Source organism: Sciurus vulgaris (assembly GCF_902686455.1).
Source record: "Sciurus vulgaris genome assembly, chromosome: 14".
Lineage (NCBI taxonomy): Eukaryota > Metazoa > Chordata > Mammalia > Rodentia > Sciuridae > Sciurus > Sciurus vulgaris.
In genome coordinates this window covers 11602657-11629901 of record NC_136475.1, presented here as the reverse complement: position 1 = coordinate 11629901, position 27245 = coordinate 11602657, and the positions used below count along the sequence as shown (strand labels likewise).

At 45.5% G+C, this 27245-nt stretch overlaps 1 protein-coding gene across 8 annotated transcripts in view; it reads left to right on the top strand.

Moving 5' to 3' along the window:
- AFF3 (ALF transcription elongation factor 3) overlaps positions 1 to 27245 on the top strand; it is a 565725-nt gene that overhangs the window by 37332 nt on the left and 501148 nt on the right. For 6 of the 8 annotated variants that reach the window (XM_079110973.1, XM_079110972.1, XM_079110971.1 and 3 more), the window contains one exon: positions 840 to 974. In XM_079110973.1, coding sequence (XP_078967099.1) covers positions 922 to 974 — 53 coding nt within the window. In that variant the 5' untranslated portion in view covers positions 840 to 921. Of the gene's footprint in view, positions 1 to 839; positions 975 to 27245 lie in introns of those variants that run through there. The other 2 variants (XM_079110974.1, XM_079110976.1) reach the window with 2 other exon arrangements.

The window sequence follows — 27245 nt, the reverse complement described above, 5'->3', positions numbered from 1 at the left end:
ACGGCGCCGCTGCGGGCTGCAGTTAACTCTCGCCGCGCCTGGGGCGGCCAGGGAATTTCCCAGCACCCACCCCAGGTCTGCAGCCTGCACGCCGCGGCCGCGGGAGCGCGGAGCAGAGCCTAGTGAATTCGGGCCGGCAGAAGAAGTGCGTGTAGCCGGGACCGGGCCGGGTGGGGCCGGCGAGGGCGAGAGGCAGAGGGATGCGGCAGGCCAGGCACGGTGGCTCAGCATCCCCCTGCCTGCACTCGGTGCCGACGCCTGCCTTTCTCCCCAGCTCTCAGGACCGCCCCGAGCATCCCGGGGCTGCGGAGGGTCAGGAGGACCGCGAGGGTCTGGGGGGCAAAGGGCGACCTCAAGGCGCGGCCTGCTGGCGGCTCGGGACCCCGAGGAGCGGCGCGGGGAGCGCAGGGGCGCGCGGAGCGGGCGCGGCGCGGGGCTCACGGCGCGCGCGCGCATCGGCCTCGCCCGCGCACACGCGCCTCCCCGAGGAGAAAGAGGCGGGCGGGCGGGCGCCGAGCACCGCGGCGGCGGCGGCGGCGGCGGCTGCAGCGGGCCGGGCCGCCGCGAGGGAGGGGCGGAGGGGCGGAGGGGCGGAGGGGCGGAGGGGCGGGCGCGGGGCCGGGGAGGGGGCGGCGGCGGCGCGGCGAGCTCGCCGCTCTCGTGAGTGTGCCAGCGCGCGAGCCGGCGAGCGGGTGAGTGCGGGGCGCTGCTGCCCGCCGGGCCGGCCCGGAGTCGGGGGCGGGGGGCGCCTGGAGCCCCGAGCCGGGGACGGGCGGCGGGCGGGCGGCGGCCCCTCGGGCGCGGCCGGGATGCACCTTGAGCGGCGCTTTTCGTTGCAGCGCGCGGGCGGCCCGAGCCTCGGCGGCGGCGGCAGCGGCGGCGGCGGCGGCGGCGGCGGCGGCGGCGCTGACACCTCCCACCATGGACAGCTTCGACTTAGCCCTGCTCCAGGAATGGGACCTCGAGTCGCTGTGGTGAGTCCGGTGCCGGCCGCTTCCGGCAGGCGGGAGCGGCGAGGGGAGCCGGGCGGCCCGCGCACCCTCACCTGGGTCGGGGGCTCGGGCCGCCGTGGGGGCGGGGTGGGCCGGGGGCGCCCGCCTCGCCGACTGCTTCCTGCCTCCCGGGGCTGGAGGCACCGCCGCCTTCCCTCTGTTTGCCCCCTCTCTTGCCCCCTCCCCTGGTGCTGCCCGCCCCAGCCCAGGGGCCGGGGATACGGTGCCAGGGGCAGGTCGCAGCCGTGCAGGGAAAAAGAAGCGATTTTTAGAACGTGTCACCAATGCCTGGGGATCCACCCCTCGACCCCTAACCCCTCAGCTCCCTCCCCTCCGACTGCGCCTCCTCCCAGTTCTCCGAAAGCCGGGGGCTCGCACCCGCGACCCTCGGAGTTGGTGCCGGTGCGAAGTGCCCTTAGAGGATGCTCCAGCCTCCTCCCTGCCCGCGCCGGGTCGGAGCGGCTGCATCCTTTCTGTCTGTCCCACCCACTCCCACTCGATTTGGAAAAGTGAACACCCGGGGCAGGCGGCGAATTTTTCTCCGTGCGGGAATTCCAAAGGCCTTGGCCCAGGGAGACTGGTTTCCTGGAGGTTCACAATTCCGCTGGGCCCTCTCTTCACACCTCTCCGCAGTTGTACTCCTCCTCCTCCTCTCCACCCTCTCCCGGCGCGGCGCCCGGTGTGTCCCTTTATGCCTCCTGGCTCACTGCTTGCAGCCTGGGTGCACTGTAGGTTGTTTCTCCGGGATCTTACATTAAGGAGCTGCTGTAGGTAAATCGCAGGTAGAAACAGTTTAATTCCGGTTGCGGGTGTTTTAAAAATCCCATTGGCTGCTTCAACATCCCTCTTATTACCCCTCTCTCCCCCTTCCCACCCACCCCACTATCTCTTAAATGTTTCCACCAGCCCTATTCAGGTGGTGGAATTACTGCCTGCATATTCCTGGAGGAACTTGTGTTATGTTTAATATTTACGGGGATGAACATCTGCTGGAACAAGCATATTAACTGTACTCTGTTCTGCCTCTGGTAATCGCTTATTGTAGAGCTGAGCTTTTTTTTTCTTTTTCCTTTAATTCAGTAAAGAGTTCACATGTGTCTAAAACTGCAAGTGGTGTGCACATGAATATGCAGTGCACAATTTTAAAGCTAAACTGCGGTATGATTTATGGCTCATATGGATGATATGTGGTCTGTGTGGGTATTTGCAGTGATTTAGACTTGCAGTGACTTTTATTTTCCTAAAGACAGGTGTCACAAAATAAACTAGACACAAAGCTAGCGCATTATCGAGCAGTTTCTTATAAAAGATCCGATGGTGAGTAAGTACAGCTTGCTCCGCATAATGCTGGCGCCTATAAAACATACAGGGATGGGCCCTAATGTAATAAAACTTGTATATATTACACTGGAAACTTCAAAGAGTCAGTGTAGAAAGAATATGAAACATGTTATTACTCTATAAAAGTTGCTAATTACTGTGTTGCTGCTCCTGGGGATATTTCAGCCTTTCATTTACAGATACCTATTATTTTACAGGTTTACATTTAGAAACGTTGGTTTCTGGCACCAATTCAATAGGTTTCCAGATTAGCAACTATACTTTAAAAATGACTTTTGCTTTTTAAACAGCAGTCAAAGGGAAGAACTTATTGTTTTGCCATATTTTTTATGCTGCTTGTCTGCCTTGCTGACTCAAAACTGAATCCCTTCATGACTTATTGTAAGTGGTGTTTTGAGATTATCAGCCATAATTTGTGGACTCTTCCAGCACAGGGCCTGAGTGCTATTTTCCATTGCAACCTTAGTTCCCAGTTGAATTACCCAGAGCACTGTTAAATGATAAATGTCTATTGAATTGACTTGAAATTTATGTTAGTTACAGTATACGTTATTTAAAAAAAAAAAAAATTAAGCAGTTTAATAAAAGCTGCTGTACATGCAATCATGTTTTAATCAATATATCAATTTTTAGCATATAAAAGCATGCAGGAATTCTCAATTACAATTCAGTAGGACAGTTTGGCTGGAGTGTTTCCCATTTTGCAGATGTAGCATTTACATTTCACAAAAGCTTGCATGTTTCTGATAAAGATAAACCAAACTCCTAGAGTAGACATTTTGTCTTCGTTATGGGTGAATCTTCGGATGGTATGTTCAAACTCAATTTTATGGTTCACTTAAAATTTTGTTTGTGGTTTACATTTAAGCTAATAAGTGATCCAGAATATCTATTCAGGTACTTGCTGTGTTGTCTGGGATTTTCATATCCATTGTTTTCTTATTTGATTCTTTTGACAATCCTGGCAGTGGTAAGTGGAAGGAGTCCTGCTTTATAGATGAAGAAGTACAAGCTTTGAACTGTTATATGACTTTACCCAAACCATAAAACAAATGACAGCAGACTTCAGAAAACTAATATTTACTGACTACTTACTTTTACCAGACACTGTTCTAGGTACATTACATATTTTAGGGCATTTAAGCCTCATAACAGTCTTACAAAGCAAGTAGTCTTAGTTGTCCCATTTCACAGGTGGGGAAATTGAGGTAAACTGCCCAAGTTCAGATAGCTACAGGTGGAGAGGGATACATATTGGAACTAAGACTTAGCCTCAAAACCCACTTTTCTGACTGCAAATCCAGTGCATCTTTCTAGAATACTGCAGCTGTCTCGTAGTTTGTGAAGATGGCTCTGGAAATAATTATTACGCAAAGCCTTGATGAACTGGGACTCAAGGTTCTGGTAAAATATCAAAGAAGGAGAAGGGCAGAACCTCAAGTGGTATCTAAAACTAAAAATCAGAAATCAAAATGCCATGATTTAGGAAATCATGCCTGCTAATTATGAATTAATTTATGACAGTAGGCATATATTTTAAATAAAGGTGATTGAACACTTCTTCCTTTAATTCATCATAAGAAATCAGTTTTCTTTGAAGGGGAAGGAGGAAGTACAGATTAATGGCAAAAATGGATCTTATTTTAAATCCCTAACAACTTTTTCTAATTGGTGGATATTGTTTTCCAATAAGACTAATTGCATTTTATTAGTTGTGACTGGGGCTTTGAATCAGAGCTCCCTTATTCTAGCCATCAGGAAAGTGTCTGCAAATGACTGTAGAGATCATATGAAGGGAAAAGCTTAGTACTGCTGAATATAATCAATATATATAATCAATTGATAATTCAATAACTACCTGCTCTGCTTCTGTGCACACTGTTGCTTCTACTCAGAAGCATTACTTATTTTTCAAGGAAAGTCTTTTGAGTCTGAATTACCAGATGGCTGTTCTTTTAGCCATATCTTAAAGTTGAGATGGGTTGCTCTAATTAACACTTTTAATTCTACTTCCCATTTCTAGTTGAAGTCAGAGTGGGGAACGTGGCACATGGTGAAGGTGCTCATTCTTACCCGGCTCTAGCTTCAGGCAGTAGAGCCGAGTCCCAAGAGTTGCGGGATTCAGTAAGTTTAGTGGGGCAGATGCTATAGAGGAGCAGCATCTCTGTTTAGTTTCCCCTCTGTTCCCTACTGTCCTCCACCAACTTCCGGTCAGCTGCTAGACATATACATCAGTCCTCAGGGCCTTTAAAATAATGACGATCCCTTTTCATAGGTTAACTGTTGTTTTTGTTTATTCACTTAACAAATCTTTATTGATCATCTCTAAAACACAGGACCATGGGCTGGTTGCTGTAGGGTATAGATAGATGAGGAAAATATGGGCTGTGTATGTCCTCATCTCATAGGAGAATGGGACAAGTCAATCAGTGCAAAAGGAAAGCCTCAACTCTGGCAATTCAGAAGAGACATATTTGCAGTAGGGTGGGAGGCAGAGGAAGGAGAGAAGAAAAATTGAGTTAAAAAAGAAAAAAAAAAAAGACTTCCATGGAAGAGGTGGCCTTTGAACTAAGCTTTGGAAGATGAATGGGATTTTTACAGACCGTGGGGGTGGGGGTATTGAGAGGACATAGAGGCATCTTGGGCAAAGAAAGAACTTGAACAAAGGCTTTCATTGGTGTCTCTGAAAGATCCTTTTATGAATCATGGTGGAATTACCTATACTACATAGTTTAAAGATGCAGAACTTTGTAATCGTGAGATGGTTTCAGTGAATGAGGAAAATTTTCCAAAATTAACTGAAACTTAATCTTCCTTAAATATGAACACATTTTAGTTATTGGGGAGAAAGTCTATCAAAATGACAGTAAATAGTCAGATCCTCCCTATTACTGTGCCCTCTATATCTTCATATAAGCCAGAATCCATACACATTTTGTTCACTCTATATTCTTTCACATTGCAACTTTTGATATTGTAGTGAATGGACTTTTTTATACTCGTTTATTCAACTTAAAGCATTCACAGCATTAGGCATTGCTAGAGGATAGGTAGTGGAGGGCATTGGCTTTTATATGTTTAAGGGTACCACCCACTGCAACAAATAAATTGAACTCTGCAACCACACATGTTCATGCACATGCACACACACAGTGGAAGCATGAGAGTGTCATGAAATAACACTTAGTATGTATGATGCATTTTGATATTCTCTACCTATTTTTTTCTTCATAATTCTTAACTTCGGGATGAAACCTGCAGTTTAGAACTCACTCTAGGGTATACAATGGAGCGAGATTGTTAGGAACTTAAGGAAGACTGAATAGACATTTGGAAGAATAAAGTATGGCTTGTTCTAAGATAAAGTTGTTAATGCAGGGTGGGACTGGACTGCGTTCCTGAAAGGGGTGGACGACAGGCAGCGCCCCTGACAGCTCCCTAAGAATGCTTCCCAGGAGAGCCCACTGATTGTCTTGGGCTTTTCAAATCCATTGCCAGTGGACATGCCCAGGCCCAGCTTCCTCCAGGCCCCCTGGCTTAGGCTTCCTGGCTGCTTCATAATGTCAGAAAATTCCATAGATCCCTATCTTGGCCGTCAGGTACCTGGACCTTATTCTCCAGCACCAGGAGAGCAAGCATTTAAAACCCCTCGCCCTTTGGTCAGTCCCGGTGACTCAAAGTGGCTCACCACCACTTGAAGGCGAAAGGAGAGCAAATCACACGCATGGGCTCGCGCATGCTCGCTTTTGCCCCAGGTATCCTGGAGCGGGCTGTGTCCTGGGTAGCCTGGTGGGCTGTGCTTACTCTCATTGGCCAAAAGTAATCATGTGGTTGGCTGCGGAGGCTTTCATTGGCTGAAAATGTCAGCTGTTGCCTCGAGGGCGGGAAAGTGCCTCCGCAGGTGCAAAGGGTGAGCGTTTCTGAGAAGGGTGGCTTTCAGGGCCAGCAGGGGCCTAGAGGCTGCAGAGAGCCCATGGCCAGCGTGGAGCATCCACAGGTGAGCAGACCCCAGCGTGGGAGAAAGCCGGTGGGAAGCGGGTTTAGTTCAGGGTGCAGAGTTGACTCCAGCTTGGCGTTGGATGAGCGAGTCGCATGGGTTTCAACTAAATGTCTTGATGACGGTGAAGATGAGTATTATGTGCGGGGAAATGATTCCTTCCTGTGTTCCAGATTTTCTTTTGTCAAAACGTAGGAGGGTTATAAAATGCTAAGAATCTATTTTGGGAGAATGTCCCTGTGAACCAGAGTGGGTCTAATCAATGGCACTTTGGTTCCATATAGGCTAAAAAATAGTCGAATTAAGAAAAAACTAATTTCTTCATATAGAAAGCAAATTTTGTGTGTGTGCAAATGAAAATTTTAACCTGGACTAGACTTGCCTGTTTAAATTTTCCTTATTTTGGGAATAAAGCCTTGGTGGCAAAATCAAGGCCATAAAAGATAATTTTAATATCATTTAATGGTAACATAATGCTTCCTTGTTTTATTACAAAGTGAAATCCATAAACTTATTTTCAGTGTTGGCTGTTCCTTTTTGTCTGGGAATTTAATTGAGGTTTCTGAATTCAGCTGGCTCCAACCTTTCTGCTTGGCCCAGGGCAGCTCAGGATTTTTCTCATTTCCTATTCTCAGTCTTGGTTTAATCACTTATAAAATGACAGCACTTACCCTGGCCTACCTCATAAGGTTGTGATGTTAAGTAATAAAAGTGTCAATTGCTCTGCGAATGCCAAGTGTAGTTCTTTTATATTCTTTGCTTCCTTAAAAATCTCTCTTTTTTTCCATAAACAAGGAAAGACACGGAAAGACCACAGTGGGTCAGATTCAGCCATGAGCATGGTACAGAGTTCTGTTCCCGGCCAGGGACCCAGGGATGTTTTTGAGTGGGGACTGGTGGTTTGTCTTAGTTGTGCATCACAGTCTAGCAGACTCATGGTTGGACTACTAACATATGTGGATATATGAACCATTACATAATCTTTGATGTTTCACTGAGAATGTATTGTATTACCAACCATTACATCAAATGACTTCATTTGGCACTGTGGGTCTCATTAAATTATGTCAGGCTAATCATAATTTAGTTTTACTAGAAACAAAACACACAGACCAGGGTAAGAGGATACCACACTACCGAAGAATCGAAATGGGTTTAATTGAAGGAAACTACACCTGGAGACATGGAGGGGGACTTCAGGCTTTCGGGAACAGTCGTTCTGGGGTTGTTCAAGGGCACAGGTCACATCTGTGGGTGTGCCAGCATTTCCCCATGCAGGGGTGTGGACTCTCAAGAGCGTGCAGGTTTCCTGATTCTAGAAAGACATCCCCGGATAAGCAGACCAGCAGCAGTGAGTTCCTTCTGAGAGTCTTTCCAACTCCCAAATTCTGATTGTTCCTGTCACAGGGAGCAGGAGACAAAGAGTGCAGAAGTCGTTAATTGTATTCACTTGTGTATTTTCCCCCTCTGCAATTTATCCACTCACATGTGGAGAAAGGCAGGGAGGGTACTTAAACTTCTTCACATAATTTCGCCCCGGGAGACTCATTGTTAGCAGAGGTAAACAAAAATGACTGTAATTTGAAGACCACGCTAATGTAGCAACTCAGTTTAGAGTTATGTGTTTAACTTGATAGTGAAAATAATTTTATTTTTCCTTTTTTATGGACAGGAAATTAGTTTTCGAAAATCCCCTAGAGGGCTGTAATGTGAGCCTGTTAGTCTTAGTTAAATTTTTCTTGTCATACCTGTGCTGTTTACCTGAGTTATGAAGTGACAGAACAAATTTTCTGTCAGTGTTCATTGAAATGTTAATTAGTTGCCTGGCGGTTTAAATAGCAAAAAAAAAAAAAAAAAAAAAAAGCGTGGATCATCACCAGTTCTAGGAAACAATCCGTTTGTGTTTTCAAATTTCAAAATGTATGTTTTTCTGTAGAAGGAATCTGAAGGAAGGCAAGACCCCGGGTGCAGAAGGCTACTTTGTAAACATAGGTCAGTATATTTCACTGATTTAGGGAAGCTTCTCAAACTTTATTGTGCACCTAAATAGCCTAGAGCTCTTGTTAATTACCGCGACCGGGATGGGGCCATGTGTATATGCCTGAACAGCTCCCAGGTAGCACTGGGCTGCAAATCAAACTTTTAGTTGGAAGGACTAAATGGTTAAAAATTCCTTTGAAAAGAAACTTCTGAAATATCATGTTTTCTTATCCCTGTTTGGAGGGTACTTTTGTGTAATAACATCACAGTTTCACAACGACAGAAGGATACATTTAGATGCAGCATCTATTTTATTTCTGTGAGATTTTCTAATACCATTCTGATGAGTGAGGGGGTGGTTAATTGCATCCAAGTGGGGATATGGTGGGAAATAAACATCAAGACCTAAGTAAACACAATTTGTAATAAATAGGCTAATCACTTTTTACAGCTTTTCGGTTCTCCTCAGTCCTTCAGAGTCTGGGTCCTTCTGCCTCAGGAGTGGACCCTGGGAGCAGCTGAATGGTCTTCTGCTCTGGTCTTGCGGGAACCTCACAGTAACTTCTGGAGGTGCCCAGGATTCAGAACAAATGTCCTCATTATATTCCAGCCATTCTCTCTTTGGGAGGAAAGGAGCAGGGGCCAGGAATGGGGACTCGGGGTGGCAGTGGGAGGCGGGGCAGCTATTTATAGAATTGCTGCACTGCCCCTGGCCATAGCTGCAAATTGCAACTTTCCCAGTGTCCTAAGAGAAACAACAGCTCAGACTCCAAGCGGAACCAATGGCAGGTCTGAGACACCTCAGTCGAGAACTTTCTATCCCTGCATGGCCAGCCATCCTCCCCCTCAGCCATTAGCAGGGTACTGAGTCCATTAGGTGATCCAACTTAGCAGCAGTTTCTGTGCTTCATTTCCAGTTCCTGTGTTACCGGAAAGATAGATTTATATGGATGGTGCTGAGGAAAGAGAGTACAGTTGACTTTGCGTGTTCTGTGAGATTGACGGGAAGTTCATTGACTTTGCGTAATGAGGGTGTGCGTATGTACACACACAGGCAAATACGTGTATGCATGCACATTTCTATTCTCTGAGATAGGCACAGCAGGAGAAAACCAGATAGAGTTTGAATAACTATGCAAATTTCAGATTTGGAAAAAGAAAGCTGAATTTTTAGGAATAGTAGTTGATAACCTAAATCTTGCAGCCTGCACATGTGTGAACTGGTAGAGGTACGTGCAACAGTGTGGCATTGTTTGGAATTGCAGTTCTTATTTGTGCTCCTAGTGACTGATATTGCCTCAGACATCACGGCCTATGGTTACCTGACTGAGTTGAACCATTTCTTGTAACATGCAACATTATTTTCCACTAATTTAACTTCCTTTAGATTGGGGGAGGAGAGAAGGAAACTACTGTCCTCAAGCTTGAATGTAGTTCAGGCCTCTAATAAGGAAATTGTTTAGTTATTGTTTGGTTTGTATGGGCGTCATGAAATTGATGTATTTTCTTTCACATGAGAGAAAGCACTACTCATTGGTGATCAATATACAATGCAAATAGCCAAATAGGTGATTTAGAACTCACCAAAACAACAACAACAAAAAAACGGATTATCTTTCTGGGCTTAGGGTGGCACATGACTGTAACTTTAGCAGCTCTGGAGGCTGAGGCAGGAGCCTTGCAAGTTCAAAGCCAATCTCAATTTAGGGAGGCTGAAAGCAACTTTGCAATACCTTGTCAAAATTAAAAATTAAAAAAGGACTGGGTATGTGGCGCACTATCTTAAACTCAGCGATTGGCTCTGTTGGGTCAAGAGATCCTTAAAAACAAAAAGCAACCAACAAGGGTCAGCTCTGTTCTGAACTGCACTAGCATTATACAGACTTTTGGCCTGGGATCCCTGTCTTGACTGAGAAGATGGGTTGTCAGCATGTCCCCAGTTGCTTCCTTTCCTGTGAGCCTTGTCCAGTGGCAGCGATCCTCTGGTGTCATTTCTTGGAACTGCTGAAGTGCAGAGTGCCACAGGAAGAGGAGGACTTGACCTCAGGCTGAGAAGCAGGTATCTTTGTGGGCACAGGCTGCGGTTTATTGACATGGAAGCCCAGAGTCTCCTGGAATGCGGCAGGTAAACCTTCCTTCCAGACTTTCAGGACCCGGATGCTTTGGCCTTCCATGCTCTGAAATGCCCTTTCTCCAGCCTTTCCTGTCATGTCAGGTACTGGAAATGAGGATTGAGGTGAGGGAGGACACGGCCTTAGAGACCTTCTGAGCTGAACATGAAGCTGCCTGTGCCCCTGAGCACACGGCTTGCGGCAGCTACGGAAGCAGGAGCCACGGAAAACCTGGCAGGTCTGATTTCACCCTGGCGTACCAGTTGCAGCTCCGGCCTCGTGACTTCAAAATGCAGCCTTTGGCCGGGGCCCAGGTGTATCCATGCAGCGGAGGTCTGTGGGTAGCCCAGGACAGAGCTGTGCTCAGAGTCTGCTGTGTCCTTAGAAGTATGTCCATGCACAGAGGCCAGTCAGGCAGTGCCAGGAGGACTCTCCATTGAAGATAGTCTGTTCCCTCGAACATGGTACAACTTTTTCTGAGAACTAAACCTCTTATGTGAATTCCTTTATTATTATTTTTTTGAGTTTAACCTTTAGTACGCATGGGATCCCTTTTGGGTGGGAGAGCTGGTGAGTTTTATTTACTACCTCTCCATTCCTTCCCTCAAATTAAACCTTCAAGGCTTAGTTAACAAGTTCCAAGTATAGAAATTAAATATTTATAAGTCTGAAAAGAAGCATGGCCATTTGGTTTCTAATATTTAGGTACTAGTTACATAAATTAATTCTATTCTTTTCTTTACCCTTATCCCTCAGCAGGCTGAAAGTCATATCTCAGGGCCCTAAAATATTGTGCACAGTAAGGAAGCACAGTATGTATATAATATGGAAGGCTTTAAGATGCTTTTCTTTCTCTGGATTTATAGATTTCTGGGTTGAGGTGAGCAACTGTGTCTTAGGCCAGACACTGAGGCAGACAGGCCACGTCACTAGCCTCTGGGGTGCTTATACTTTAGCTTGGAACAGATGAATTCAAGTAGTCTGTGTGGAGTTTTTACCTGCGTAGGATCCTGTGGAGCACATGAAAGGGTACCCTACCCAGCATGGAGTTTTAGAGCTTTCCTGGAGACAGTGAGAACTGAGTCTTAAAGGATGAATGGGAGTAGCCAGGCTGGGGCCAGGGTGTGTGGCGGGGGTGGTCGGTAGGCCTGGGCAAAGAGGGGAGAGATGCCAAGTGGTGGGTAAGAGCAGTGGTTAGTGCAGGTAGCACGCAGTCCATGGCATTCCCTAGGGAGAGTGGAGAGAAAGTTGGGGACTGGAGCAGGGACGGGTTCTGGGAGGGCTTTGTGTGGCGTTCTGCAGAGCTGGAACTTTTCCCATTAGGTAACAGCCAGCTGCTGAGGGCTTGGGGCAGAGAAGCAAAATGGTCACACTTATATTTTATCACTTCTAGAAGGCATTGTACACTTGTACGCGGATAAGCCTGGTGGAGGTCAGATGGGGAAAGAGCGGGGGACAGATGGGGCTGGATGGGAGGGGTTGTGAGGGGCCCGCGGTGCTTCCAGGGTGTCCAGCCTGCGTGACGAGGTGGGAAGTGTGGCAGGGCCGGCAGGCTGAGTGGGAAGGATGCCGCCTTTGTGTCTACATGCAGGAAGCGCCTGTGGACACACAGGTGGGAAGCTTGCCGGTGATCCTGACCTTTCGGAAGGTTAGGATGGAAGTAAGGATTTGGGGTGTTGGTGGGAGCCAGGAACTTGGGAAGGAAAGCAGGAGGTTGCAGGGTCGGAGTGATGGGGCTAGGGAGTGTGGGGTCCTGGTCAGCTCTTGGGCCTTGGCCTCCACTTGAGACGAGATCCTGGAGGCAGTTTTCGGAGGGGGCAGTGGAGGTGAAAGAATGAACGGGAAGCCGTAAAGCATAGCTTTGAATGTTCTCACCCTAGAGGGGAAAGAGGGAGAGAGGAAGGGACGGGTCATACCAGCAGAAGAGGAAGACACCAGGGTGGTGCCGAAGGGGATCTCTTGGGGTGGAGGACTCGCTCTCTCACACCCCACCCCCATTTCCTCCCTTTCCATGAGGCATGGAGATTCCAGAAAATCTTCAAAGAGGATAGTATTAAATGTTAGTCTGCAAAAGGTAAATGATAGGTGCTTCATGGTTATTTCTGAATAAGTGATTTAATGAAAAGTCTGCATAAGCCACTTTAGCATAAATCTCTGTCATACTCTCTGTAATTTAATTAGAGTGTTTTGAAAGTCATTTCGATTCAGAAGTAATTGGGTGAGGCCTCATCGCTAGGGAAAATTAGCGAACTTGTCTAATTGTGGAGTATATTAAATGGATTTTAAAAATATTGTGTTCAGGCATGAAAGACTTGACAGGCCGGAGCTCCAGGATGTTGGTCTGATGTTTGATGACAGTATTGTCTCCTTGGATAGGCTGTAGGCCAGCTGGCCTCAGTGAGTTGTAGTGTCTCTTACGTGTCAGGGAAGGTCATGAGTCCTCTGTATAGGCCACATTATCTCATTTAATCTTTACAGCCTGTGAACTAGGGTCTGTTCTTCCCCATTTTACAGAGAAGGCAGCAAAACCACCAAGTCCCACAGGTAGTGTGACAGAGCTGGGCTCTTGACTCAGGCAATTACATTGCTCTGGGATAAATGTACCTTAATGACAGAATGATTGGGCATGAGTTCTGAGATCCTATTCCACCTTAAGATGTTTGTCAGATATACATATGTCCGGTATATTTTATAACACACACGCACATACAGTCTCCAGCTGTTTCAGTGAAGTATCTATGGAAAAATATCTTGGGATTTATTTTGGACTTTTAAACTCGGAGAAATACAGAACACTGTGTCCAAGTTATTGTACATTTTAGGCTAGCGGAGTTCTAATTAAGCAGGCTTCCCTCTGTGTGAACTGTCTGTCATTATCATTTCAGGTTTTTTTGTCCATATTTAGTGTATAAAATGCACTGTCTATATATTTCCCTTAATTATTTGTCTACCCATAAAACCACTCATTGCCAAATTTTATGGATGGAGGAAATGGTAGCTACAGCTTGCCACAGCTGGTCACATCTACCATAACACCTGAATGTGACTTCATTAACAGTAGCAATGATGGTGCAGTAATAAAATCAGTGGACCTACCTTACGAAAGGCGTTTGAAATTGTGTGTGGGTTTTTGTTTTTTTGATGTTGATGATCTTGCTTCCTTTTAGATGCTACATAAGGTTATACTGTCTCTTCTAGCTGCATGACTCCGATTCTATACAAAAATGTTGCTTTGGTGACATGAAAAGAGTAAATGCATTTAATTTCTGTCATGAGATAGTTTAGTTAGGTAAAGCAAAACTAACAGATTCCTGGCTTAAGGGACTGTGACATATTGAAGGAAATGACAAAAATAACTACAAATGTTTCTCTGAAAATCTTTGAGAATAAGACACATTTTAAGATAGGTTAAAATACCCACTTGGCAGGTAAAATCTACAAAGACACCCTATGAAAATGGAAGGCATAGGGGTTTCCAGCCGCCTGCAGCCAGTTCAGACTCTGACCTGACATTTGTTAGCTGTGCTGTCTTAAATAACTTAACCTCTGTGGGCCTCGATTTTTTATGTTTTTTATTTTTTGGTACCAGGAATTGAACCCAGGGCACTTTGATCCCCAGCCACCCCCACCCCCTTTTTATATTTTGAAACAGGGTCTCACTAATTTGCTTAGGGCCTCAGTAAGTAGCCGAGTTTGGCTTTGAACTTGCAACCCTACTGCCTCAGCCTTACAAGCTGCTGGGATTACAGGTGGCTACTGCACCTGGCTTGATTTCCTTGTGTTTAAATGGAGATAGTACTACTACTGATTTGATATAAGGGTTAAATGGAATAATATGCATAAGTAGCCTGGCAGATAGTAGGTCTTCAAAAATGGTAACTGTATTATTCTTTCTTCCCTTCACAAAGTTACTAAACATTTTAAAGAACAACTATGTTCAATAGCTACATCCATTTTATTGCTTACAGATATTTAGAAGCATTTATTTGAGCCGTTGTTTGGTTTTTATTTATTTTTTAATCTCTGTCTTTTTTCCAAGTCTGAGCTTGTTTAATGGCTACAGCTGACAGGGAAGTGGTCTAATATTTTCTTCCATCGAGAGCAAGGGTTTTGTGTGTGTGTGTGTGTGTATGACTGACTTCTTAATGCTCCTCGTTGCTAATATAATGAGCAATATGTATTGGAGGTGCTAAAAGTAACTGCCTTTTTACAAATATATATGCATTTTAATTAAAAAGTTAAAACAGAATTTGAAAATGAAATTTGATATTACATTATTTAATTGATCAGTTGTTTAGGTGAACTTCAGATGCAGAGACTTTTGATAGCTCCAGTGACATAATTTCTAGAAATTCTTTTCTACTAGTACCAAAGTGAGGTTTTTCTACTATTTCAGATGGATGCCTGCCCCTCACCTCCTCTCCCTACTTAGGTTTGTGCCCGCATGCTTGCTCACTCTCTGCACCGAGAATGACCCCAGACTCTCCGGTTGAATTACAGCATGTTGTGGTGTAGGTGTACAAAACTTAAATCATGTGTGTTCAGTGTTCCAGATTTGGGTGCTTCTTGATCTATTGATTCTTCTTCTCCCATCAGTGCATTAATTGCTGATATAGAACCTAGGATAATTTAACATTGAATTGCTCAATTTTGGCAAACTGGGAGATGAGTCATTATATGCTTCTTTTATATATTGAACAAGGGAATCAATAGACCCCTTTTTTTTTTTTTTTTTTTTTAATTCTTTCAGCGGTGGGTTTTAAACCCATGGTCTCCTGCGTGCAAGGCAGGTGTTTTATCACTGAGCTGCATCCCAGCCTGCTGAGGTATTTTTTGTTTTTGTCTTTCCTCTTTGTGACATCTGGGAAGGGTTGTCTAACTCCAGATAAATGAAAATGACAACATGGACTACTTTAGGGATTTGTATTGGTTAGCTTTTGTCAGGTGGTGCCACGGTAATAAACACCCCTGATCTCAGTGGCTTACGATGACAAGGGCTGGTTCTTGTTCACATCACATGGCCGTTTGGGGTCAGCTCTGTTCTGGTGCCTCATTCATTCTAGGGCCCAGGCCGAGAGGGTGTGTCCTTTTTGGAACAGGCCATCTTGTTGGAGGAGAAAATGGCACTTTTGTGGGTTGTGGCCCACTTCCTGTGGCTCCCACTTTGGCTTGGTAAGTCACGTGGACAAGCCTGACATCAGTAGAGAGGGGAAAGCAACCTCTTGCCAAGCAGCACTGACTGCGAGTCACGTGGCCCCCAGCAGGGGTGCCTGTCCTATTAAAGGAGGGCAGTGAAAAATTGAAAATAGCGATACAGTCTCCTGTGCCATTAATCATTATCTTTATTTTTCTTAATTAGTATTTTTAAATTAAAGCAACAAGATTCCAAGAGAAGCTTCCAGATCTGTCTGGTGGCACATCTTTTATATCGTGAAAGACCTCTGCCTTTTGGTCTGGGTTCTTTTTACTGGCGCTTAATTACCTCTTTCAAATTTTCATGGTTTCCTTGTGGTGGGTGTAAAATACTAGGGAAATAGGTTTTGAAAGTCAGTATTTGTTGAGTATTTCATCTTCTAAATAGTTTGCCTTCAGTTGGTAGACCCAAATGCTGTTTATTCAATTAGCTCCTGATTCTTAAGTTAATAATTTGATTTTGCTTGCCACCAACAGATTAGAATCAAAGTCTGAATGAAGAATAAAATCCATCCATAAATTGGAAGGGAATCAATGATCTGATATATGGGGGAAAAAAGTTTGATCATTACTGTCTTTAAGCCAAGCTTTATTTATACCTTGAGCCTGGTTTTGACTTCTGAAGCAAAACGAAACAAAAAAAAAAAAAAGGTATGTGAGCTCACATGTGGACAGGGAATGGTAATTGACCACTAATGCAAATGAGTGATTGAGAGTGTGCTTCATGTGGTCCTGGTAGAGAGGTTATGAGGGCAGTTTCCTGGAATTTGCTAGGAACTTTGTGCCTAGGTTAACCTCCTATGTTGTACCTTCTAAATTTTAGAACCAACAAGGACTGTATTCAAATCCTCAGAAAAGAGAGAAATATAATGCATTTCTGAAAAGTGGGACAAGTTTTCTTTCTGTATATGTTTGGCCTATATTATCTAAGAAGTACGTTCAATATTACCGGAATAAGATACCACTTCTACATTAATTTCAATGAAATTGATGGAGGAAAGAGTCCATGCCAATATTGTGAAATACTTAATGATGTTTAAAATCTTTGAGAGACCTGGACAAAGTAAAAATAATAAGTGAAATAAGTGAAAATGTGTTCATTGTGTTCTAGTCTGAGCATCAGGATAAAGTAGTTTGAACTGATTGCAAAGTACTTTGTGGAAAGTCCATTAGAGAGAATTAAAACTGAACAGATTAGCTATTCTTTAATGGCCCAGCTTCAAAATCTTTTCTAATTCTCATCACTTAACCTTCTTGGCTCTGTAAACAACAGGTTCTTTCCCTCCATATTGTCCGGAGTTGTGTGTATAACAGGAAACATTCCTCTTAAGCAAATATCATAGATGGTTTAAAAAAACCAAAGTAAATCCTGAATTTTATATTTCTATATCTCCGGTTGAGATTAATTAAAACAGCAAGGTTTTTAGATGATCTTGGCTCATAGATCATGCATACTTCTGCTTTCTTTTCATATATTTGTTGCAAATGTTGGATCTTGTTTAGCGAGTTTGTGGGGTCCAAGTGTGTGTGTGTTCCCGAGCATCTTATATACACAAGATCATGTCGTCTGCAAATGGAAATAGCTTTGCTTCTTCCTTTCTAAGTGACTTGCTTGCCTTTTATTTCTTTTTTTTGCTCAGTTGACCTGGCTAGCACCTCCTGGAGCGTGTTGAGTAGTAGTTAGAAGCTCTTGGTCATTCCTGATTGGCCGTGACCTTGTCTTTGGGGTTTTTCAAAGATGCACCTAAGAAGTTTCCTTCTACTCTGAGTTTGTTGAGTGTTTTTTATCACAGGAGTGTTTGGTTTTGTTAGAGGCTTTTTTCTGCTTTTACTGGGATGATCATTTGGGTTTTATCCTTTATTCTAGTGATGTGGTTTCTTATATTTCAACTAATATTTGTGTGTTAAACCAACCTTGAATTGCTGGAATGTCTTACTCAGACCTGGCGTATATGTTGTGTGCTGCTGGACTCCTTTACTAACATTTTTTTGAATGATTTCCTTTTTTGAAACAACTTTTATCAATTTCTTTCTTGATATTGGAAGCTCACAAACACTGAAGAGAAAAATAAAGGAGCACGATTTTCCCATGACTGAGGCGTGCAAACGTGAAAGCTTCCTTTCTGCATAGATTCTTAAAAGACTGTCCTTTAAGTAGAGAAAACTAAATCTCAAAATATGCCTACCTGATTATTCAGGTTCAGGAACTTTTATGTAATGCTTTTCTAAAGAAATTTAACTTGGCATGTGCTTAAGAAATTCCCACGTATTTCTTTATGACACATTTAGAATTTAAGTTCTGTCCCTGTACATAGTTGCTCTATATTTTTAAGCTATTTCCTAATCAATAAACAGGATTATGAGGAAGTAAATATGACCTATAAATATGCCTGTAAAATGGTGCATGATGGGAAGATTTAATTATTTTTCTTTGTGTGAAAATCTAGTTATTTCACTTGGGGGTCACCCATTCAAATGCTTTCAGGGTCCAGGTAGACCCAGTAAAAGCGGTAACACAGTTGGATGTGGTGGGCCCGTTGGAAGCTCAGTAGCCTTGCTTCTGTACCTTCAGAGTAAAACACAATAAAATGAACAAAACAACCCGGGCCTCCACTGTCTTGGCCGGACATTGCACATCCACCTCCTCCTGAGGGGCACTCATTCACCCTGGGATCTGGTTTCCACACCCACCATTCCAAAAGTTCTTAACTTCTCCACAGCTCCATTTTCTCACTGGAAAATGCAGATGACAGTGTCTGGCCCAACTCCAAGGGGCACCGTGAGAGGTTAAAATGGCATAGCATATGGAAATGACTTGAAAACCACCCAGGCCTATATGAATACAAGGATATCCATTGCTTTCCATACTCCTGACTTCCCTAGGAAAGGTGTTTTCTTATTAAAGGTTTAGTAGCCAGAACATTGGAAAAATTCCAAAACAGGATCTAGAAATGTCTCCTGTCAATAGAATAAACTCAGTAATAGGTGCAAGCTGATTTACCAGGACCTGAGTTGTTACAGGGTCATTTCATTGTCCTTTCCAGTAAAAAGAACCATTGTCCCATTCTTTCCCACCCTTAGGTTCTATTAGATGTGTGAGTCCTTGGTGACAATACAGCAATAGGCTTCAAAATTCTCACAAGCCAGATATGTTATCTTAAAAGACTTCCTGTGGTTTCTTAGCACATAAACAGAGTCAGAACTTGATCTTCTTGGTATCTTAGTGTTTGACAGAGTTTGAATGCTATGGTTTTCTGACCGCAGTAAATTAAGTGCTGACATCTCGAAGCCTCTGTAAGAGATTCTTTTGGAGCAGGAGAGGAACCCAGTGTCTGCACAAGACCTGCCAAGTAGCCCAGCCACAGCCGTAACTGTACTTCAGCTTAGCTTACCTTTTCTCAGCAGAGTATAGTCACACAAACCCAGAAATCACAAGTCTATTGAGCACCTACTATGTGTGAAGTACTATGTTGGCTTGGGAACCCAATAAGTAACGTGGCCCCTGCTCTAAAGAAGCATGCTATCTGATTGGAGAGACACAAGTATCCACGAAATGGCTGTAGGGCCAGGACTTGCAGACTATGAGCTCTATCTGGAAAGGACCTTAGAGATCATCTTTCCATCCCAGCTTCCTGCATTTGCAGCAGAGAAAATTGATACCTGTAACTAAATGCTAATGTCTGTAATGTAGTCCAGGGCTGCTCAAACCTAGCTGCTTCTCCAAATCAGATGGGGATCCAATCCCTGGGGTAGGGTCCTAGGAATTTGCATTTGGATCCCACAGTTTTCTTACTGGATTTGGCAATGGTAACAGTCAGTGGTTGGAGCTCAGAGAAAGGCCAAGAGCGAGCCTCTGGAAGGCCAGGCATGTTGCACACAGGGTGGGTGAGGTTGCAGTGGACTGGACCTTTGGGTCCGGGGTGCTCAGAGGTGTGAATAGGCAAGACTGAGATGATGAGAAAGATGTTTTATATCACCTGACTCTCCTGGGAGGCACAGGGCTACGGGAGATTTTGTACATTTGCTTTGAAAAAGAGTTATACATATATACTTCTGCTTATAAAACCTGATAAAACTCAAACTTTTAAGTTTCAAGAAAGCACTTAATTGTATTGCACTAATTCTGAATTCCCAAATTCATTGTCTTTGACTAAGCATGATTTTCCTTCTGATTTATCATCAGTATCATGCTTAATATCTCCATTGTCTTCCCTCAATTGTTTTGAGACAGCTCCTGATGATTTTGTATGCTCAGTTACTCTGTTTCCTGGTAATAAAAGAACTGATATGCAAGGTACTAATGAATATATCTGGATAAAGAAGTGTACTATGGAAAATCAGTGTAAACATTTAATATTTATAAACGATTCTCTGTTGAAAACTATTTTGTCAAGAAAGTGAGTTGTTTGTGACCCTTTAGGTATAACTCAGGTACATGAAATTAGACACTACCTCTAAGGTCCTGTCGAGCAAATAAATTGGTTTGTCCAGTGTATCTAATAGGACACCAAACTGAATTTCCTTTCTGTGACAAAAATCTGTCCATTCTGTATTAATGTCTGTTTTATAGTTTTGTTTATTTCACCGTCAAAGTGTAAAACACACACAAATTATTATTATGATTTTTTGTGTGGAGGGAGACATTGACGGCTCTCCCTGGTGTGAGTTGATTGACGACAGGAACCAGAGAGTGGCAGCCAGGAGCAGGGTCTGGAGTTCTGGTCCCCCACTCTGCCCCTCGCCAGCCGCGCAACTGTGGAAGGAACCATCCTGCCTCCAGGCAGAGGCTCGGTGTGGGCGTCGAATGGGTGCCCGTGAAGAGCTTGGCAGGTGGGGCAGCCAGTAGGAGTTGCCATCGTGGCCATGGCTGTTCATTGCTCCGGAGCACAACCTGGCCCATGGCGTGTGGTCACTGTCTGTTAAAAACACCGTGGGACTGACCCCATGGTGGTAAGGCTGGGTTCCAGGGGTCTTCCTTTTCCCTCCAGCAGCTCCGTTGTGCGCGTGCCCACGGCGTCAGCCATTTGTGGTCGAGCGGTGTAATTAATGGGCATGAACGCTTGGCTAGAGGATCTGTGTGGTCCTGTGGAGCAGCTCTGGGGCTCTGAGCCGGGAGCCTCATGGATAAAGCACAGAACTTTGTGGCAGGAAGTTGGAACCTGCGCCAGCACCCAGCCCAGGATCCTGATTGTCGGCCGAGAGAAGTGGGGAACACTTTCCTGGGGCCTGTCCCTGGGGCCCGCTGGCTCTCTGTCTTTGTTCTCCGGCTCTCTCTGTCTCTAGTCTGTCCCCTGCTGTCTGCTGGGCCCTGTTCACTCTCTCAGCCTCTCCCAGCCTCACAGCCTGCCTGCGGATCTCCAGTGCAGGCCAGGAGACCCTCGCGCATCACCTGGTCACATCCCTTTCTTCCTTTCACTTTTGCCCTTTCTGAGAAGGAAGCCTTCAGCTCTCATCAGAGAGACCTGGCCCCTGTGCTGTGCCGGTGGAAGCAGCTCCGGCAGCAGCCGCTGCCGTCAGGGGCAGAGGCCGAGGTGGAGCCTGGGGCACCGGCAGCACTGAGTCCCTTTGTCAGTGTTGCCAGTGTGGTGGGGACGGCAGCCCTGCTGGGGAGGCTTGGCACGGCCATCCTGCCAGGCAAGGCACGGGACAGCGAGACACCGTAGAATCCCTTCCTGGCTGTTGCTCTGGCTGGAGGCTTGAGAGATGTCGCCTGCACGTAAACACAATGCCCGCCATGGTTTGGAGGGTGAGCCATTGAAGCCTCAGAGCCTGCAGGGTGTGCGCCGCCTCTGTCATGTCCTCCTGGCACCCCGGGAGTCAGGTGGCTTAGATTTGCCTTAATTGCCAGTGAGCTGATTGACACAGACTCTCTCCTAGCGAGGCACAACCGCTCTCAGAAAACCGTCCTTGTTCCCTGTATAAAAGAAAATGAACCGGGCTGATGTCGTCTACCAGGGCTTAGGGATTCCAGTGCCTTCTTAAAGAGCCATTTTGCAAAAATGCGTGTCATGGGGGGCTGGGGCTGGGGGCTCAGTGGCAGAGCTCTCGCCTGGCACGTGTGAGACACTGGATTCCATCCTCAGCACTACATATAAATAAATAAAATAAAGGTCCATTGCCAACTAAAAAAATTTTTTTAAATGCATATCATACCGTATCTCAGGGACACTGCAAGTATTGATTTTAGTTTTCCCAAAGGTCACGACTCAATGGCAAGACCATGACCCATAGCTTCAAGTCTGCCTTTTAGAGCTCTCACGTGGCCCTCAGTTTCCCTCCCGCGCGATGCAGTGTCAGATCTACCACGCAAAAGCTTCAACGTCACCGTGGCAGTGTACTTTTGGTCGGAGCAAGGGCTTTTTCATATTGTCTGGCTAGACAGCAGGAGTCCAGGGCGATCCCTCAGTCAGGTGGAGGACCGGATATGTGGGGGGCATCCGGTTAAATGTGGTCAGACAGGAGACTTTCTCAGGACAACATTCTTTTGCCAAGTTTGTGTGATAAAGCCAGAGTTACCCTTCAGGAATTTGGACCTTGTCTATATTTAGCATCCAGAAACCACCACAGGCCGTCATTGTGAGGAGTCTCCCTCACAGTCCTTGCATCAGTTAGATGATTTAGGTACGCAGGAACAGTGGTACCCTGTCTGCTTGGAAGTTAGTCTGCTCTTCTCTTCATTCATTAATTCATATCTCAACACATCCCATTTTTTCCCCCTGACACTATGTTTATTTACAGAGCATTTTTAGAAGGATCTGAATTATCTGATGAGAAAAATCTCATAATGAGAAATTAAAATTAAGAAAAACTAGAAGGGCTTATGTAATTTGGCAAGCCCTCTTAAAAAGCTTTCCAGGAAAGATATGAAGAATTATTAAATCAAAGGAAGAAATGTCATTAGGAATTTCTTTGAAGGAACTTACAACACGGCAGGCAGACAGACGTACCTACATGGACTCAGGAACTTTCTGTGAGAAGACATCTTGTTTTTTTTTTTTTTTTGTTGTTTGTTTCCAGAGGTTGCCCCCTGGTCGATGAGAGGCCAGCTGTGGGCTTGCTTCTGGTCCTGCTGCTCATTAGAATCTCGGTTTTTACCACGTGGATTTACGTGAGCATTAGATGAGTGGGTTCTCGTGGCCAGCCCAGGAGGCCCTCACACTCGGCACCCTCTCCCCAAGGATTCTGTGCATCCGAAGAAGTGGGGTGAGTCGGGGTCAGTGTTAGAGGCTCAATCCCTGTTCTCCTCGTGTCTGCGGATCTAGAATGTCGACGGTGCGCGGGGCGGACTTCCCCGATGGGAAAGAAGAGTGCAGGTCTGCGGGAATCTGGGAAGGCGGATCCAGGGGTCCCGCGGGAGGCCGTGTTGGAGGAGTCCTGGGTAAACAGGTGGCCCCGCCGCGGCGAGGATTTTCTTGTTTGTCCGGCTCTGCTCAGCTTGGCTGCCCAGAGGCCTCCTTCCCTGTCCCCAGAGCTGAGTGAAGGAGAGAGAATGGCTTTCAGGGAGAATGCACCTGCTGCAGTTTGGAAACAACTTCAGGGGCGAGAGGAGCGGGGCTTCTGTATGGAGAACTCTTCTGGCCGCTAACCATGACCATCCTGCTGCTTGAGGGTGGCGACCTAATTCCCCTGGCAGGCGGTGGGCCTGACTTACCCTGTGGGCGGCTCCTCAGGAGTAGAGGTTTGCCTGTGACCACAGGTTTCCGTCCCCGGTTCAGGCCACGCTGCCGGTTCTGAGCCCCGATTTCCTCCACTCCGTAGGCCTCTGTGGGTACTGTGGGCCTCCTGTCTGCTCCTGGTCTGGCTGCGGGGTACCCCTTAGCCTGCTCCCCGTGCCTGGTGCCTGGCTTTGTCGTACTGTCTTTCTGGCTTCCCACCCTCTTTGGAGCCATTCTCTTTTGGGAAACGACAGCGTTCACAGGTCCCTGGGCAGCACCCTGGCCCGTGGGGGGCGGACAGCATGTATGTTTCTTGGAAGCAGAAGGTGATGGGATGTTTCTCAGTTAGCCCTACATGGTGTCCTTGTCGGCTGAGCGGGAGCCGGACGCGGAAGCTGATGAGTGGTGGGTCGGTTTAGATTCTTTGTCCGTCTGATAGGCAGAGCTCTTCTTCACTTAGTCCCCAGAAGAGGACAGCAGATGCCCTCATGCTCTGAAGTAGAAATTGGGTTGTGAAATCTTCAAAATATACTGGCTTTTAATCTTTAACCATATTTGGCCATTTGGCCCAAGTAATATAAATTATTTCCTTCTAGAAGAACATCAGTGAAAAATTACTTAGTGTTGGGTTCATTTCTCTGCCTTTTAAAAAAATACCTCTTTTTTTCCCCCTTTGCATGATATCTCCAGGTTTCAGGAAAATGATTTGTAAGGAAAACTTTTTTTTTTTTTGAGCCTTCTGGGGCTAAGACCCCAGATAAAAGTGGAATGGAAAAGAAAACCTCTGAGATGAACTGTGTTTGTGTTTTAATGAGAATTAACAGGTTCTTTGACACAGCCAAACAAAATCGCAGTGCTGTACAAATAACAGGAACAATCAGAGCTACTCACCATTCATAGCATCTTGCCCACATTCTCTCCAGCACTCACGATCACCTGACGCAGCAGGCGCCACTGCCTCTGCAGAATGGACGGGAAACCCAGACATGAGTTTCAGCTCAATGATGGCCTCACGCGGGTGCCCTTCCGCTCGGTCATTCTGATTTTGAAGTGAAGCAGGCGCTTCTCTCTACCTCTTTTGAAGGATGTTGCAGTTCTCGGAAAATCTGTTTGGGAATTCTGGTCCCGACTCGGTTGGCTGGCTGTGTCTGCGTGCTGGAGCGCTGGCGTGCCATCGCATGGTCTACACCGCTGGAGGGAGGCCGGCAAGAATCACAGTGGAGAGCACGGTTAGGCGCAGCCAGGAAAATAAGACCAGGGCGTTCGGCCCGCATAGCCAGGAGCTGAGGGACACCAGCACCCAGGAGGTCACTTCCCCATATTTTCAGATGGAAATCTGGTAGCACCTCCTCACCCAGAGTTCAGACCCAGCCATCAGATTGCCTTGGGTCACTTGAGTGACAGAGGAAGATGAGTAAGCAGGGCACAGTAACTTGGACCATCAGGAGAATTCTTCTTATTTTTTGTAGTGCTGAGGATGGGACACGGGGCCTCATGCAAGCCAGGCGAGTACTTTACCTCTCAGCCGCACGCCTAGCCCGCTCCAGGAGAGGTTTATGTGATCTCTGCGAGCATTCACGATGCTGGGGAAGTGAGAGTCCTGTCAAAGGCCAGAAGAAAGTACAGTTCATGGTGTAAACGTTTTCTAGAGAGTCTCCCTCTTCTGAGAGCTAAGCAGGGACTGAACATTCCAGTTGAATGCAACATGCTCTGTGCGGCTGTCGATGAATGAGGCGTGGCGGCCAGGGTGAGAAGTGCGTTCAGATGGTGTGTGTCTCAGGAAGCTGACGTCGGGGGAGTCTCGGAATCTGTTTGCTAGTTTCTAGTGGCTTTAATTTTTATTTTTACTTTTTAATTTTTTATTTTTTGGTACCAGAGATTGAACTCAGGGGCACTCAACCACTCAGCCACATCCCCAGCCCTGTTTTGTATTTTATTTCGAGACAGGGTCTCACTGAGTTGCTTAGGACTTTGCTGTTGCTGAAGCTGGCTTTGAACTCACCATCCTCCTGCCTCAGCCTCCTGAGCTGCTGGGATTACAGGTGATGCCCCCACGCCTGGTTAATTTCACTTTTTAGATTATGTACACTTAGCCAAGTGTACATCCACAGAGTCAACCAACTGTGGATTGAAAATATTCAGAAAAAAATTCGCATCGGACCTGTACAGACATTTCTCTTTCCATTATTCTCAAACAGTGCAGTATATCTGCTGTTAATGTAGCATTTGCATTGTATTAGGTATTATGTCACCCAGTCATCCAACCTAGAGATAACATGCAAACGATGAGTTAAAGCATGCCAGAGGATTTGTGTATATGTTATGTGCAAATACTATACCATTTCACATAAGGGACTCGGGCATCTGCAGATTTTAGGATCAGGAATCTTGGAACCAGTCTCACACAGATACTGAGGGACACCTGTATTCCTCTAGAAATAAAACTTATTTCAATCTGATATTATTTTTCATTTTTTTATCCTTCTCTTCAGAAATGGTCTCAAGTTCATTTAATTCAGTTCATCCTGCAGCCAACTGAACCTGTTCCGTGTGTCATCATTTATGATATTGATTAAATTAAAAGCAAGCCCTGTTGCCCTGGCCAGGACCACAGTAATGTCTGAGGTGTTGCTGGACTTGTGCATCTGGATCAAATCCAAGTTCTACGTTGATACTCTTGTAGAGAGAATTCTCAGAACGAAGGATTGAAGTACTGATCTCTGAGGTCACTTCTAGCTCTCACATACGATTTCCATTTAAAATAATGAAGATGAATAAGCCTGATATAGAAACTGTGAGTTTAAGATGGTAGACACTGTTCTCAGTGGCTTGGATGGACTTCCTAGGACTCCACAAACCTGTGCAGGGATTTTTCAGTATCGGCTGCGTTTTGGCAGGAGCCAGTCTTCCGCAGCATTAGTGTCCTGTCGTGGTCCATGAACTGGTCTCGTGATAGGAGCTGGAGTTGCTTGCACCAGCCTGTCTTGGTGTGCATTTGCATATTCCTAGTTAAATATGAAAAACATGTATATTTTACTAATAGAACTACTTATTCCAAAAGAAAGCTTTTCAAGGAAACTGGATTGGGAAAGGGAGAAGGTATCTCTGAAGGACAGAGTTGTTGGCCATATAAGCCAGAGATGGGACATCAAGCAAGCAGGATTAGCATAGTTACCATTCTCTAGATGTGCTAAAATTAGAGATTTGACTTCAGTAGCCTCTAATCTGTCAAACTTCAAAAACTCTGTGATGCTGGATACTCTTCAAATAAAGGAAACATCACCTTGTTATTTTCTGTTATTTGAATCAATCGAGAGTTTAATTAGAAGAGACACAATTTGGATATTAGCTAGATCCCAGATTACCAGAAGGCCTAGGTTGGATTGGATCAGGAGGGTGGAAGTAATGGACTGTATTAGTTTCCTATTGCTGCTGTAACAAATTACCACAAATTTGGGGTTTAAAGCAACACAAATTCATCATCCTACAGTTCTGAAGTCAGAAGTCCTGGCCAGCACCAGAGTGTCAGCAGGCTTGTGGTTCTTGTAGGGGAGAATCTGTTTCTTGCTCTGCCTACTCGCTAGGGGCCTCTGCATGCTTTGAGTCATGATTTCTTCCTTTATCTTCAAAGTCATTAAGTCCTCACTCTGGCCTTTGTTTCTCCCTCTTTTCCTTATAAGGACCTTGTGATTACATTGGGCCCACTGGGATAATCCAGGATAATCCTCCTGCTCAAGATCCTAACTTAATCACATCTGTGCAGCCCCTCTTGCCATGGAAGAGAGCACATCCTCAGGTCCGGGATTAGGAGGTGGACACCTTTGGGGTCCATTCTTCCTGCTGCACATACATAACATTGGGTGTCACATGGCCCAGGAACCCCACTTCTCTGGAAATACTGCTAGCAGATTAAATGGATCATTTTGATCATTCACGAGGGGCTTCCAGCTTCCCTGCTCCGGCCTCTTGGGCCACA